Raw genomic sequence first — 15,548 nt, forward strand, 5'->3', positions numbered from 1 at the left:
AATTTCATAATTCAGTATCAGAGTTCTCATAGCACTGAAAAGCTCAGCAAAAAAGCTGGGATTAGAATTCAGTTATCTCATGGCACCTCATCCTTTCCCAGACGTGTTCAGTCTCACCCTTGTCTATCACTGCTATTTCCCTCTTCCATCTAGTCATGTATAAAGTGACAGCTTGCAAAAATGAGTTTCAGTGGCTTTCTGTTGTCTCTCTCTATTTAATTATCACTGGGATCCAGGAATAAGACTTTGCAGATGGAAAAAATAAAGGCACGACTGAAAGCAGAATTTGAAGCCCTGGAGTCTGAGGAGAGGCACCTGAAAGAATACAAACAGGAAATGGACCTGCTGCTGCAAGAGAAGATGGCCCACGTGGAGGAGCTGCGATTGATCCATGCTGACATCAATGTGGTATGCAACAGCCCAGCTGCCTGGCGTGCCCAGCTCCATTTACCCAGGGCGCCCGGCACCAGCACCGGCCGCGGCCCTGCTGCGTGTCGCTGCAGCCAGCCTGACTAACACACAGTTGTATATGAATTATTCCACAGTTACTGTGGGATTGTGATCATCAGTGAACTGTCACTGGTTCAATAATCGGGACTTCACAACACTTTACAACACAGCTGCATAACCTCAGTCTCTGTTCCATCCTGCCCTCTTTTTCCGGTCAGATTGTCTTTTTCTCTGCTGCTTTTCCCATTTACTGCACTAAGGGAAGCAGGAACCTTTCCTTAGCTTGTTTGATAACTTCTAACCGCTGGTTTTCAGGAAACACAGAAAATTAGTTTGTTCTACTTTAATTTATTTTTTAATGAGTTTTCTATAGCTTGTCACTTGCTGACTTATCTGTAGCCCATCTGTCTGCTGCTTCTGTTGCTCAGAAGGTCATGTAAGTTGAACACACCTTTTTTAAGTGAAAATGCATCTTATTATCACTTTCAGTTGCTTCTTCCTTGCCTATTTTCATCCAGTATCTTAACTCTTTGTTTTACTACTGCATTGTCTCCAATCTCTTCCAAGTTGAGTGAGGAAAAATTGCTTCTGTCTGAAACAGCCTCTTGCTCTATCAGAGAGCTGTTAAAGGAACAATTCTTTAAAAGTGTGTCCATCGTGTTTCAGATGGAGAATACTATCAAGCAGTCTGAGAATGATCTCAACAAGCTCTTGGAATCTACTCGTCGCCTGCATGAGGAGTACAAACCCCTGAAGGAGCATGTAGATGCTTTGCGGATGACTCTGGGCTTGCAGAGGCTGCCAGATCTATGTGAGGAGGAAGAGAAACTGTCCCTTGAGTAAGTCTCCAAAGCAAATATTACCTGGCAATATACCTTCTCGTGGTTCTACTGGTTGTCATATTACTTTTGTTGGTAGGTGGAAAAAAGAACTTAAGAGCTAAGCATAAGAAACAAAAGTTAACAAAAAAGGGCTGTGGGAACACATGAATTTGATAACATTCAGTCTGAATTTGTTGGAAGCTAATTTTAGATTATTCCAAGCTGCAAACTCTACATATGACATGCAAAAATTCAGGAGTGGTTGGTTCTCTAGATTTTGAAACTATATGCTGTTTTTGCTAGCAACTTCTTTTTTCCTGATAATTTTTTTTTGCTTCTTTAGCAAGCAGAGGTAGGAGGCAATAGAAAAAAGGGATACAAACCAAGTATTCCCCAGCTGGTTTGCGCTACTGCTAGTCAGAATTTTACTCTTTGCTGCATGCACATGGCAGCACTGTTTAGCCACGTGCCTACCAGTGACAACAAGTAAGTTTACCCTAGATGTGGAATAGATTTGGATAATAAATTACAGTTTCATTTTTAGGTATAAGCTAGGTGTGGGGGGGTGGCAGAATTAGCATCCTTTATTTAACAGATCAGTTTTAAATGCAAATGATGTTTTAGGAAACTTACTTTTCTCTTAACGCCCAGTGCATTTGGCATAATTTTCACAGACACGCAGCCTTCAGTATTTCTTTTGCTTTTCTTCAGAAATGCTGGTTTCCGTTCCAAGCACCTTGACACTACAAAGAATGTGTTAATTCCATCCTATTAGATTTATAGCCAGTGGCACCTTAGAAGCTGACAGTCTGGAATCTGGCTGAAGTGCACAAATGCAGAGGAAAATACCACCAATTCCATTTATGAACTAGTCCAAGTGGTGTCTAAAGGGCAGGCACTTGACTGTAGTGGAGGTATACGAGAGGGGAAATATGTGATCCATCGTATTTTAACACAAAGTATTTTACAAACTTTTACAAAGCTTTACAAACTAATGGAATACTCCAGAAGGTGGCTGCAATTTTAATTTGTTTTTCTTTTGTCTAGCTACTTTGAAAAGCAGAAAGCGGAATGGCAGACAGAACCACAGGAGCCTCCCATCCCAGAGTCTCTGGCTGCAGCTGCAGCGGCTGCCCAACAGCTACAAGTGGCCAGGAAACAAGATACCAGACAAACAGCAACTTTCAGGCAACAGCCACCTCCAATGAAGGTCGGCAGATGGAATGTGCTAGGTTTTCCCTTTGGTCATTGGAATGTATTGTATTTATAAAGTTGATCAATATTTACAAAAAGGAAGAATGGTGTGTCCTGATTCTGATTTTTTTTTTTTTTCCTGTAGTGGCTCAAATCAAGAGGAACCCCAGTAGACTTAAAGTAGTAGCACCAGTCATCACGGGTTAAGGGAAAGGCTCTGTATTACTTGACTCCTTTGAGACTTAAGAGTCTCCATTGGCAGAGATGTCAGCAACTCCCACTCTTCTTGTGTTTCATGTGGGAGAAAGGCATGTAAGAAAAAAAATATGCTGGGTAGAAGGAAAACTAATAGCTGGGAATTAATCCCAAATGGATTAATATTAGAAGCAATGCACATATATTATGAGGAAGAGTAATTACCGATGGCACAAATTACCAGGAAAGGTGATTGTTTCTGCACTTCTTGGGATCCTAAAGTCAAGATTAACTTAATTTAACCTAACCGCATGCACTCAAGTGAAAGTTTTACTCAGTTCCTCCTGTAGTCACTAAAAAGAGCCAAGTAATTCCACAGGGGTATTCACCCCACCCACGTTCCAAAGATTCACTAAGGAGGTGAACTGACGGGGTACACTCTGTAGTTACGTACCTGCTATCTGGAGTTAGGCCATCGAAAAGCCTGTCTGCAAGTAATACGCTTGAGTCAAATGGAAGTCGAAGGGCGTAGGATGGAGCAAAACGGGAGAGTTCTGTATCTTGTGTTAAATATATGGAATTCATCTCATTATCTGCTCCTGCCTTGAGTTCTGTGGCAACACAGTTGGCCTTCACTGTAACTTCTCTGACTCAGTGAGTGATTACACGTGTAAACGTTTTCAAAATGTGGAATGTTTATCACGAAATATAATTTAATGTTTAAGCTATTGATACATGCCTGAACCATGTGTCTGCTGAACTGCGGTTTCAATTCAGTGTGATAGTGTAGTTTTTCAGGTAGCCTGAAGGTACTGTACAGTCTGGAGACCTGGATTGTATAGCATGCAGCATTGGTTTGCCTTTGAAGGCAAGAAGCCTTAATTTTTTTTTCTGTCCTTTAACTTGGACTGTGATACTCAATAACCCGTGTAACAGTGCCACTTACATGTTTGTAACAAGTTTGCAATGTTGCATTTCAGGCATGTTTATCGTGTCACCAACAAATCCATCGGAACGCACCCATATGTCCACTCTGCAAAGCAAAGAGCCGGTCCCGGAATCCCAAAAAGCCCAAGAGGAAACAGGACGAATGAAGCCCCGAAGACTGACGAGCAAACACGTGACCTGTTCCAGTACTCTTCCAGTAGAACGGCAAGTGTGGCCAGACGTTACTGAAGTGCAGCCTCAAGTATGACTGACCTGTTGTTTTCTATTTAATGCCATGCAAGCACAATGTTCCCATTCTGTCTTAATTTCCTTCCAGTCCTTAGGATTTGGTTTTAGGAAAGTAAGTATTACTGGTGCTACAGTTTGTCTCAATTACGCCATCTTTTGGACTCCTAAACAAAGTAGAATTCTTATGCAAGTATCCTAAATGCCAGGCTCTTCCTGTTGGCCCAGTGTGATTACCACAACTGCTTTAATGTTCTCTTTTTAAAAACAGGTGTTACTAAAAGAGTATTATGTTTTCTCCTGATGACAGAAAGACTCTTTGAAGTTCTGAAACAGACTTTCTCTTTCACTAAGGAACAATTTGTTTTCCAAGCTAGAAAGACTGCATAGGTTTTGGTATCCAGTAGAGCTCTTTTTACACATGAAATGTTCGGGGGGGGAAAAAAAAAGAGATTGGTGGTACAGGAAACCGGTACATTAAGGACACATGAGTTTTGATTTACTACAGTTTTGCTGAGTTTCACCACTCCCTCAAACTTGGCTGGAAATTTGGAAGGGGAATCAAGTTGCTGACCTTGTATGAATTTCTAAGAATGATGTGATTTCTGGTGCTTCAAATCTTAATGTGGTATTATTTTCGTCAGTCAGAAGACTGATTGACTGAAGTACAAGGCTCAGATGAACCGTTAGTGGTCCTCCCAGGCTCTATGGCCAGCTGGTCCACCATGGTTCTCTAGAGAACGTGCATGAAATATCTGAGATCTCTATGCACACAGCCTGCAACATCAGCCATTCTGCACATCTTCTATTCCTGGTTTCTACAACCAAAATCTCCCTTGGCAGACACATCCTCCACTGGAGCACAGGGGAGTTCAGTAACGTGCACCAGAACAGCGTCAACTAAAAATGATGTATTTCACCAGAACTGCCTGGCTTTGGTGTCATCGTCCTCCCTCAAATAAAACTTCCTGGTTTTGTATCTTTTAGAAGGTCACTTTCAAGTAAGCGTTAATTCAGCCCAGGTTTTTTTTTCTTGCTCTGTGCCCAAAGAACCCTCACCAAGGGATCCTTTAGACCACACCCTGTACCCCCCCCATTCCTTTGTTTCACCTCAGGTAACAAGAGTTTGTCCAGTGGGAACCATGGCAGCGACACAACTACAGAATCAGGGCTTAAAACTTACTAATTTCTAATCCAACTTTTGTCACCACCTTTGTTGTCTAAAATCATCTGAAGTTTAAACATTCTTTCCCTGACTTCAGGAGGCAGGGACTGCCTCTTTACCCTCCTCTCTCTTTAGCCCAGGTTTTCCTCTCCTATTCTGGTAGACAACTTTGCTTGTTAAAAGGAAAAACAGGGAATCCCCCAGACTCTGGTCAGACCTTTGCCAAGTGCTGAGCCCCTACAAATCCACATAACCCGGTTTTGCTGGCCTAACACATTGCTGTTAACTTCCCAAGTTTGCCACAAAACATTTTGTTGAATACAGTCTTGTAATTTATGCCAAGTTCAGTTGGTATTCTCCCATTTTACTATTTCACAGCCAAATAAACCTCTGTTAACAGCAGAGACAGAATATGGACCACGTGCCCCTGAAAATACGTTGGAGCATATTCTGCTGGCTGAATTACTGGGATGCAGTCTCCTGAGACAGTAATAGTGGAGGATAGTCTAACCCCATGCTCCAAATGGCAGTAGCGTGCTAACTCGATGGTCGTGCGTGTTTCCTAACACAAATACTGGATTCTGCTTTTAAATACCAGAGTGGCCACATTCTGCGTGCCCCGTTCAGAGCAGTTCCTATGGAGTTCAAGGGAACATGCGCACAGAGTTAAAGGACAGTATATGGATTCCGCCAAAGTGCATACATGAGAGCAGCGAACTTTGGTGATGTGAAGTCAAGAAGTATTGACGATGGAGAATGGGCGAATGGTCTGCAGTGAAGTAGCGTGAGTAGGATAGATTGGTAGAAACTTCGATTTTGAGTTCTGAAATAGATCGGGTTAGTGGTAGCTGCTCTCACTTCGCTGTTACTTTGTCAGGTTCGTTTCTTTCTTGGGAGGGCTCTAAACTGAAGTATGCCTAAGGAAGCCCCGCTTATTAATTTAGTATGGCAGTTTTGTATTTTTACTTTTTTAAACTAGTCTCTTGCGCCCTTGTGTTTAACAAGGTTTGGTTTTTTTAAAAAAAAGAAAAAATGTGAATATGACATACTGTGTTTATATTGGTAATGTACTAGTGTTCACAAATCTGTTTTCACATACGTTATGAAGTTCTGCCGTATGAATAGCATGTGTTGCTGAGAATGAGTTTAACCGAGTGAGTCAGCAGTGTGCCCTGGCAGCCAAAAGGGCCAGCTGCGTTCTGGGGCACATTGAGCACGGTGTCACTGGCCGGTCGCGGGGAGCAATTGTCCCGTTCTACACCGCACTGATGCGGACCCACCTCGAGTACAGTGTGCAGTTCTGGATGCCTCAGTGTAAGAAGGACATCAAATTGAGTGTGTCCAGGGAAGGGTGACAAAGATGGTGAAAGGTCTTGAGGGCAAGACTTAGGAGCAGTGGCTGAGGTCACTTGGTTTCTCCAGCTTGGAGAAGGCTGAGGGGGGACCTCATTGAAGTCTACAGCTTCTTCAAGGGGTGCAGCAGAGGGTCAGGGTGCTGATCTCCTCTCTCTGGTGATCTGCAACAGAACGTGAGGAAATGGAATGAAGCTGTATCAGGGGAAGGTCAGATAGGACATTAGGAAAAGGTTCTTCACTGATTGGTCACTGGAACAGGCTGCCCAGGGAAGTGGTCACAGCACCAAGCCTCTCAGAGTTGAGGAGCGTCTGGACAACATTCTTAGTCACGTGGCTGTTTTAGGTAGTCCTTAGTGAGGAGCAGGGAGTTGTACTTGATCATCCTTATGGGTCCCTTCCAACCTGAGATAGTCTGTGATTCTAACTGTTCCAAGGAGTCAAAGCCTGTATTATGTATGAAGGGATCCTGGAGTTTGCGGGGAAGGAAGCAGTATCTTTCATAGGGAACAGTATTGTCCTTTTCTCTCACAAATTAATGACCAAAGTTTGACTGAAGAACACTTCTTGACAGCCCCAGGCGTTTTTCTCCCAGGCGCCTCAAGAGACTAGAGGGATAATGATGAAATAGTGATTTGTTGGTTTTTTAGAGGAGAAAGCTGTTTGAAGTACAGTTCTTACCACAATCTCTTGCATTTTTGCTCCACGGCGCCACAATGGTCTCTTCCTTTGTACCTAAGGTTCTTTAACGATACTTTTTCACTTGGCTTAAATTCATTCTTATTTGGGTTAAATTCTCTTCAATAGCCACAAAGAGACCCTTCTCAAAGCTTACAAGGCTTTTATATTACTGAAGCCTGGTTTAACCCTGTCTTTGTCGTTTCCTTTTCAATGGGTATTCAAGTGACATCAAAATCACTGGATTCTTTTGTTACAGATGGTTTCCAGGTCTCTTCCCGGTTCCTCACTTGCTCCAAAGGATAGTCCTTTTGTTCTGCAACCAAATGCAAAAAAAATCGCAAGCCTCTCCCTCTGCCCCCCACCTTAAGCTCCTGCTAAAAGTATGTGAACCCTCTTCTGTGTCTAAAGGCTTTACTATAGAAATTTTTGTACCCAAGCTGGTGTAGATCGGTTGTTCAGACTTTAGTTTCATGGACCCCATTGACTACAGAGAAAATGTAAGCCGAATTTTAATATTTGCACTTCCTGAATTCAACTCTAGCTTTCTAAAGAGGACACTGATTGACTGAACCTGCCAGTGGCTTCAAGGTACAGAATCTAATTTCAAAAGAACAGCCATTGACGTGTTACTCTAAGTATCAGACTGCTCAAGAAATTAAGACTTTACTGGCACTTTAAATAAAGTGCTTTTCTTTATTTTACGTTTTCTAATTCCTCCGACATAGGTTTTGATTTTACCATTTAGGTATTTTAGCAATATCTGGTGTTTTCACTGGCTTCTGTGTTTTAAATATTTCACTCCTGCGCCCAGTAGGAGTAACAGTGTGCTACCTGTTTAATTTGTCTGTACAGTCCTTTTTAATAAATGCTTGTTTCATGTCATACTTTCTTCCTGCAGAGTATTTTCACATCTGTCATTTGCTTACACTACTGAGAAGCAACTATCTCTCTAATTCTACAGGACGCAATAAACCACAGTTCTGTTATACCTCGATAGAAACTTTTCGGAGGTAAAAATGGGGAAAGAAATATCCAGTGAGCTGCAGGAAATAGACAGGAGATATAGCAAGACAGGTTTTAATCAACCCAAACTTGTCAGTCACACTTCTGTAACCCAAACCACTGTGTGCTTAAGTTCCAAGACTTCTGCGTAAGTCACAAAGTGTCTAATTCCCCAAATCGGGTACCTCTGAAACAAACCTGCTACCACAGGCTGCTAACACTGGAACTGGACTTTTGGCATGCCTAAAAATGCGTAATCTGCATTTGCAGATGTCCAGTTATGAAACTCATTCAGACCCAGGAAAATAACAAGGAAATCACGTCCCTCCGGTGCAGTTCAACCACTGAAAGGTCTGACAAGGGCATTTATTTCAGCTTGTGACCGATTCACAAAGCTTCAACTTGAACTAGTTCCCAGTCAGTTTAATTCAAAACAGACTTAAATGGGAACAAGTCTTGTTCAGACAGATTTCAGTTTAAAGAGAGTCATAGCCAACACCTTCTGTCAGGAGCTACACAGCCGAGAGGCTGAAATCCAGATGTACTTTTCACAGTTCTTTACTACCACGGAACCACCCGTTTTGTTTTGCTTTCTCAAGTTAAACTGAAAGCAGCAAGGAACGTGATTCCTCCTCTGAGTCAAGGTAGGGGACAGCTGTCTTCCAAAGAGTCCTGCTTTGCCATTGGGAGATTCCATCTTCTGCTAGTGCTTGCTGGAAGTTATTTCTCTCAGCAAACTGGTGACTGAGTTTACAGGAGCCACTCCCTAACCCAGCTCTGTCAGGAAAGCTCACATACGATGTATGCTGCCAGCAAAGGAGGTAACCTACTGCACGGTAATGACAGCAGTTCTGAGAAACTGGCTCTGCCAGTTGCGGTGCCTCCTTGAAGGCCAGGACAGTCCTTCCCTTCTTAAAGGCTGTATCCTAGGGCAAACATAGGATTTCTGCTTTGTCCAGGAGCTCACAGAATCACTTTGACAGCACTGCCAGTGTCCCTAAACCATGTCCCTAAACACCACATTTACACATCTGTTAAATACTTACAGAGATGGGAACTCCAACTCCTCCCTGCACAGCCTGTTCCAGTGCTTTACCACCCTCTCTGTAAAGAGATTTTTCCTAATATCCAGCCTAAATCTCCCCTGGTGCAACTTGAGAGCACCTCCTCTCATCCTGTTGCTTGTTACTTGGGAGAACAGACTAACCCGTGCCCCGCTACAACTTCCTTTCAAAGCTCAATCACATACGGCAGCATGGGGCTGGGAGCCCATCAAGTACTGGGAGCCCGAAAGGGAAAAACTTGTTGCCTGGGGAGTGGATAGTGGGTAGTTAGTTACACTCAAAGCGAAACTAGCTTTTTTCTACTGTGGGCTATCTGTAACCTCAAGTAGGAATGACCCCTAACCTCCCTAGAGACAGGCAGCAATCCAGAGATCCTTGCTGGGATCTTCGAGAGAAGCAAAACAAACAAACAACAGAGCTGTAGGCCTGTAGTGCAGGAGAGCTTGTCCTGGCTTTATCTGGGATGCTTGGCAGGATGCTGTGGGAGACTGCACTGGACAGCCACGAGGCCCAGGGCTGCTGGGTGATCTCCAAGTAGCTCTCATCAAGCCTGGGAGCAGTAAGGCACCCCGCCACATCAGCAATGATCAACGTGAGGAGCACTTGAACTAGGAAACAGTAACAAATACAACCGAACAAAGATACTGACAGCTCAAAAACTAATTAAAGAAAAATACTCTTCATAGCACTTTTAAGGAAAAAATGTAGTGAATATCTTACTTCAAACAAGTTCTACTGTTTGAGCTTTTGCTAATATCAATGCAGAAAGATTGAAAAGTGAAATCTGACAAAAATGAGCTCGCTAAAGGGGGTTCTCTGTCAGCGGTTTACAGTTGCTCATCAGTACTGGCTACTCACTGGGAAGGGAGTGCCTTTTTCTCAGCTACGTTACCTTCATTCTCCCAAAACAACAGTCAAGCTAATCAGTTGTCAGGAATGTCACAACCTCCACTGCAGTAACGCAGGCAGCTCATTTTCATCTCTTTGAGCACGTAAGGACTTAGATTAGAACCAAGGAGCTGAAACAGAGGTTTTAACTGTGCTGTTGGTTCCTTCCTCGCGAGACAGACTAAGCAGTACTCAGTTAATGGTGGGACTCGATCATCTAAAAGGTCTTTTCCAGCCTGAATAATTCCATGATTCCATGACTTCACGTAACAGAATGCAGATGATTATGTACATGATGGGGGATACTCTGAAATGCAACAGCAAGAACATTTAAAGAATTAGTTCAACAGGTACTTTGTTCCATTTCAATCAAATTAGATGGAATGCGGTTAAAGACAGCATACAAGAATGACAGGCTTGCATATCTTCTCAGCATCTTAACCTTTTTCCCTCTGGGAAACAACCACACTCCTCGCACTGAGCCAGCAGAAACAGTTCATTTTGTAGAGAACCTCAGTTCTGGTCACACAACAGCATTACATGAAATAAGAGAATACAGACCACGTGAAAAAAATGCAGGCGCTGGCACTTTGTAGCATCCGTTTCATTTCTACTCCAAACAGCTCTGGCTTTGGAATTCTTTATTTGGTTTGAAGTATACTGAACACAGATCCTATGTCAAAGTTCTTGCAGGACTCTTGCCAAGCTGCCCTCCACCTCTTACCTGCCTGGGTGGATAACCAGTAATCCAGAACATTACTAGATGTAAGATCACAGTCAGCTGAAGTACTAAAAGAAGGCAGAAGTTGGCAGCATCAGATAGGACTGCAGGGACACACTTTTCCCCTCTAATGCTCCTGTTCTAGCCTTCTGGAATACATATAAAGCAGTAAGATTTTTGTCAAAATACAGGGGAGGGAGAAGCATGTTCTCTAGGTGTGTGCACTCCAGAACTGAAGTCTCTTCAGGTGATGCCCAACCCCACGCCTGAGCTACAATTGTACTGCACCATGCAGCACCTGGGAAGATACCACTGTTTTCTATCAAGCTGAGGCAGATGAAGCCCTTAGTCTGTAGAAGTGCTCTTTGCTGCACGGGGCAAGAAGAGGCACAGCTAGTATCTTCACTGCAGGGCAACGCAGGGCCACCCTTCATCCAGGAGTAGGTCTTGTAAAGTTTTTTTCATGTCTCTTCTGAAGGGTCTGTGTTTCCTCCTTCACTCTAAAGCAGCTAGTTCCTCCAGGAGCTGCTCTTTCTCCTGCTGCAGCTCCTGCACCCGCTGTTTGTTTTGCTCTAGTCTGTCCTCCAGCCACTGAAGAAGCGGCCCACTGATGGCTGACATCTGGCTGCAGAGGTTCTTTGTGAACACTGGAATGAGCAAGAACACATCATGCCAGTGCAAACACAGAAAAGACTCAGTGTGTTACAACAACCCCAAAGCCAAGAGCATGAGAGACAGCCAACATCCTAGAAACCCTCCAACATCCTGGCCAAGGCAACCAGACATTCCCACAGGAAAACCAGAATCAGTAGCTTGCTAAATAGGGAAACAGGCTATTTCAGTCTGACCTTTAGACACCCAGGGGAGGAATGACAGACCTACAACAGAAATCTGGAAATCCGCATATAAGTCATCATTGATGCCAATTAATTTGTAAATTCAGAAGCAAAAAACACCTCATTTACTGAGCAGGTGAGAACGGACAACGGGCTGTTTCTCTTGGAACAGAATTGGGATTAGCATTCACCCTTTCTCACTGGCAAAAGCAAAGATGTCATAAGCACTTAACATACAGGAAGTGCCAGGAGATGCAAGCAAGCGTATTCATCAGCCAGACACTAAGACTCACCAAATTCAAACTCCCCTTGCTGTTCTAACAGAAAAAAACAACCCCCACCAACCTCAAAAACACCCCAAGTCTACTGTAATTATGTAACAAGATAACAGTCTCAGAGAATTGTCTGGGCTACACAGTTATTTGTGATTGAGGAAATGAACAGTATGGCAAAGACAAAAGTTTGTGTTTTTATAGTTATTTACAAGTGCCTTTTAAGGCAAAGGGAGAACTGTTACACAGCTGTAGTCTACTGTCCCCCTAAGTTAGAGCCAGACCAAGCCCTGCTCAAGGCTCTACTGTCTTGCCTCTGCAAGCATCACCTTGGGTTCTCTCATGTGAAAAAGGGATTCTCACCTGAGCCATTGTGAATCTTGGTTACGGAGTCTAGATGGGTGAGGCTAAAGGGAATGGACAAATGCACGTTAATGACAAGACAGCACTGAATGACATATTAGCCAAACCCAGGCCATAGAACCAGCTACCTAAAAGTCACTGACACTGCAGGTACACCTAAACCTCTTCTGCTGCTGAAGCCCTGTACATTCACAAGGATAACAGAGAGCTCACAGCACAGAAACATCAGTGCTGAGCACCAGAGGGAAAAAAAATCCATCTCATTTTTCATGTCTCTTCTCAGCAGTCTAACCCTTGTTAAATACTAATTACTGTCACACACAGACATATCTCTGAAGTGCCACCACTAGCTCACACACACTCCAGTTCTTTTTCTGTTGCAGCAAAGGAGCAGTTAAACTTAGCTCTTGCAGGCAAGGCTGAGAGAACTTGAACTTCTTAATGTGAAGAAGGTATTCCATCAAATCTCCTACAAAGGCACATGAGCTGCTAATGCTTCTTATTTGCTATCCCATTGCTAAGGTTATGGTACTTTCAGCACAGCAACAGTAGAACACGTTAGCAAGGACAGTCTTGGAGAGGTGCGCAGCCTCGGTGTTGTTACCTGTGAATTCTCCTGTAGGCATCTTGCTCTTCTTGGCAAAGGATCTTGGGCAGCTCTACAGCTGATTCCAGGCAGACTTTCCCAATGGTTTCATGAGGGACGATGTGAATAGGAATTTCAATCCTTTCATATCTAAAAGTGTATCAGATACAATTAACTTCAAAACAGCAGAGAAAAAAGGACTTCTACAAATCTGTAGCGGTCTGTCAAATGCCTTGCATTGCTGCAGAGTGTACTTTGGGGAACACACACCTGAATGGATACGCAAACGGAAACCTTTTCTAGCCACACGCTTGTCTTACACTTCAGTAATAAAATGCTAGGAACTAGATGGCCAGTACTGACAAACGATGCACAGCCTGTGCATGGCTGATGAGGACTCTACACCGTGCAAGCTTGAAGCCTTGACCTTTAGAGTTGAAAGCAAAAGGGTGCACCTTCTAAGCAATGGATTACAAATTCATACTCAGACTACAGCGTACCACACCAAATCGTAAGCTGCTAAATTATACAGGCTAAATTCAGAGTCACAGAATGTTAGGGGTTCTGGAGATCATCTAGTCCTGCTAAAGCAGGTTCACCTATAGCAGGCTGGACAGGATGGCGTCCAGGCAGGTTTGGAGTATCTCCAGAGAAGGAGACTCCACAGACTCTCTGGGCAGCCTGTGCCAGTGCTCTGCCACCCTCACAGTAAAGAAGCTTTTCCTTACGTTCAGATGGATGTCCGGCCCTAATCGTCAAGCAGCCTGCTTTAGCAAAAGTAAGGAGATCTCATTCAGGCATCTCTATACAATTACTTGCTACTCATGATGAGCCTAGAAGCCGCTTATTTAAGACAACCCAGAAAGGAGAGACAAGATAATGTATAACCTGATGTTGGATTTAATATTCTTCCACTGTACTCACTCTGAGCTCTTCTGGGCCTGAACAGACTGGAAACAGGTGTAGAGAATCCTGCCTGTCTAAGAGAGACAGCAGAAAGTCAAATTCAAAGAGCAAAAAAATAATCTAAAACCTACACATTTCTTTAGGAAGCAGAATATGTTTTCAAGTAGCACTTTAAAAGGTGGCAAAGGTACACACTTTTTGCTTTCACTGGTATGCTGGAAATGTTTACAAGAACATACTGACAGACCCATTAACTGTGAAAAAAAATCTTGATAGCTACCTGGAAAACCTAGACAAGACACGCACCATTGTCAGGTTGTTTCAAACTGCAGCAGCCTCTCCTTAAGAGGCCAGAGGCACAGAGGCTGTATCTGCTGGACAGAACAGCTGAAGGGCAACACGCACACTTCAGCGCACACACACGCTGCAGCCGTCTGACGCAGTCCCAGAACCCTAGTGCCAGCTCTGCTGGCTGGAGAGCCAGGCTGTGGATAGGCATGGAGTAATTATACCAAATTCTTTTGTCCTTAGGATTACGATCCATTCTAGCCACGCTTTGTGCTCAAGTAGAGCTCTGCCCTTCTTGCAGGCTGCATCTAAGTACTTGAGCTTTGCCCGACCTAGGGCTGGTCTTTCTCATGAGTACTTGGAGGATTTATTGCCATTTTTAAGTTGCTTACCTTTGTGTTTTTGTCCTCAATGAAGCAGGAAAAGATCAGCCCTACAAAACCTTGGTCCATCATCTGATACATAGCTTGTGTGCGGACATCTGTAGACAAAGAAAGAAGAGAATGAGAACTGTACTGGTCGCCTGAAGGAGTCTGCACTGCTCACCTTCTGAAGGGTGACTTGGAATTTGGTAAGAAATGTCACAAGCTTTAAAGTCCTTGCTCCAAGTGACTATGTTAAAAAAACAAATTATCCAATTTCAAATGGAATTAAATAGCAGACCTTAAAAATACAAAATGAGTTAACACAACAAAAAATTATCTTAGCGTAAGCCTGTTGCCACAGATCACTACATAGCCATGATGCCCAACACCCATAAGATACACATTCTTTCAAAATGTTCAGTTTCGCATCAACACTCACAAAGGTCAAAACTCATCACAAGAGGCCTATTATTCCCACAGCTTTTTTTTTTTGCCCTTCCCCACACCCTAGGTCTAGTTTTCCTGTCTGGAAGAACAGTACTACTAGTAGCAGTTGATCTGTGACAAATGAGGCACATGCAGTTTGAGCACCTGGAGCACACAGACAGGAATGGGGCGATTGACGGAGGTTCCTGAAGACCACCCAGACAATCCTGTCCTACCAGAGGGCGTCTGAAAAACCAGACTTTGACAGGTGGGATGCACAACTCTGAAAATCAACAACTTGAGTAAAACGATTACCCAGCTGTGATTTTTCATACAGAAACTAGACCAAGACGGCTCTTACCGACATGCGATGGCCAGACAGTAATGTGAGGATGAGAGTGGTACCAGCCCACAACTCTCATGGGACGTCCTGTCATTTCAGCCAACCTGTGTGTGAGTCAAGGCGCTTCTGAAACCAACAGAGCAAATGGAAGAAGACTTTCGTACAAGGAAAAACTGCGGAGTTTTAAAAGAGTTTTTTATCAGTCAGCAGAATTCCAGATCCCTTTAGAGGGGTGACAAGACACATGGCAGGAAACCGATGGAAGGCTCTTCCCCAGCACGGCAGGATGTCACTGCTGCAGTGACATGACTGGATTTTGCTCGTGCGTGGCAGTAAGCAACACTGCAGCAAGCTGTCCCAGACAGCATCCTGGAGTGTGTGTAGGAAAAAGGCTCTACAGTGCACCGTGCTTGAGAACAGAAACCTGTCAACCTCTCATCTTCCACTCAGTCTACC

The 15,548-nt window shown here is 43.6% G+C and overlaps 2 protein-coding genes across 2 annotated transcripts in view; one reads left to right on the plus strand and one right to left on the minus strand.

The window, feature by feature from the left end:
- The first annotated feature begins 243 nt into the window (after positions 1-243).
- ZC4H2 (zinc finger, C4H2 domain containing) lies at positions 244-4,176 on the plus strand. The gene is made up of 4 exons (XM_010142989.1): positions 244-408; positions 1,117-1,289; positions 2,319-2,481; positions 3,641-4,176. Exons 1-4 carry the CDS (start codon positions 253-255, stop codon positions 3,752-3,754), a joined length of 606 nt encoding a protein of 201 aa, XP_010141291.1. The 5' UTR covers positions 244-252; the 3' UTR covers positions 3,755-4,176.
- Positions 4,177-10,976: 6,800 nt separating this feature from the next.
- BRCC3 (BRCA1/BRCA2-containing complex, subunit 3) overlaps positions 10,977-15,548 on the minus strand; it is a gene marked incomplete at its 5' end in the record, with an annotated part of 5,116 nt that continues 544 nt past the window's right edge. The window contains 6 exons of the mRNA XM_010142991.1: positions 10,977-11,354; positions 12,179-12,222; positions 12,783-12,914; positions 13,689-13,744; positions 14,351-14,439; positions 15,111-15,198. Coding sequence (XP_010141293.1) covers positions 11,203-11,354; positions 12,179-12,222; positions 12,783-12,914; positions 13,689-13,744; positions 14,351-14,439; positions 15,111-15,198 — 561 coding nt within the window. The remainder of the gene's footprint in view (positions 11,355-12,178; positions 12,223-12,782; positions 12,915-13,688; positions 13,745-14,350; positions 14,440-15,110; positions 15,199-15,548) is intronic.

This window comes from Buceros rhinoceros, unplaced genomic scaffold, assembly GCF_000710305.1.
Source record: "Buceros rhinoceros silvestris isolate BGI_N320 unplaced genomic scaffold, ASM71030v1 scaffold32069, whole genome shotgun sequence".
NCBI classification, from domain to species: domain Eukaryota; kingdom Metazoa; phylum Chordata; class Aves; order Bucerotiformes; family Bucerotidae; genus Buceros; species Buceros rhinoceros.

What these genes read in the sequence shown, in the direction of transcription:
- ZC4H2 (XM_010142989.1), top strand. Translation starts at nt 253, where the DNA reads ATGGAAAAAATAAAGGCACGACTGAAAGCAGAATTTGAAGCCCTGGAG. An exon ending in TCCATGCTGACATCAATGTG is followed by an intron (nt 409 to 1,116) that starts GTATGCAACAGC and finishes ATCGTGTTTCAG; the next exon opens with ATGGAGAATACTATCAAGCA. An exon ending in AACAGCCACCTCCAATGAAG is followed by an intron (nt 2,482 to 3,640) that starts GTCGGCAGATGG and finishes GTTGCATTTCAG; the next exon opens with GCATGTTTATCGTGTCACCA.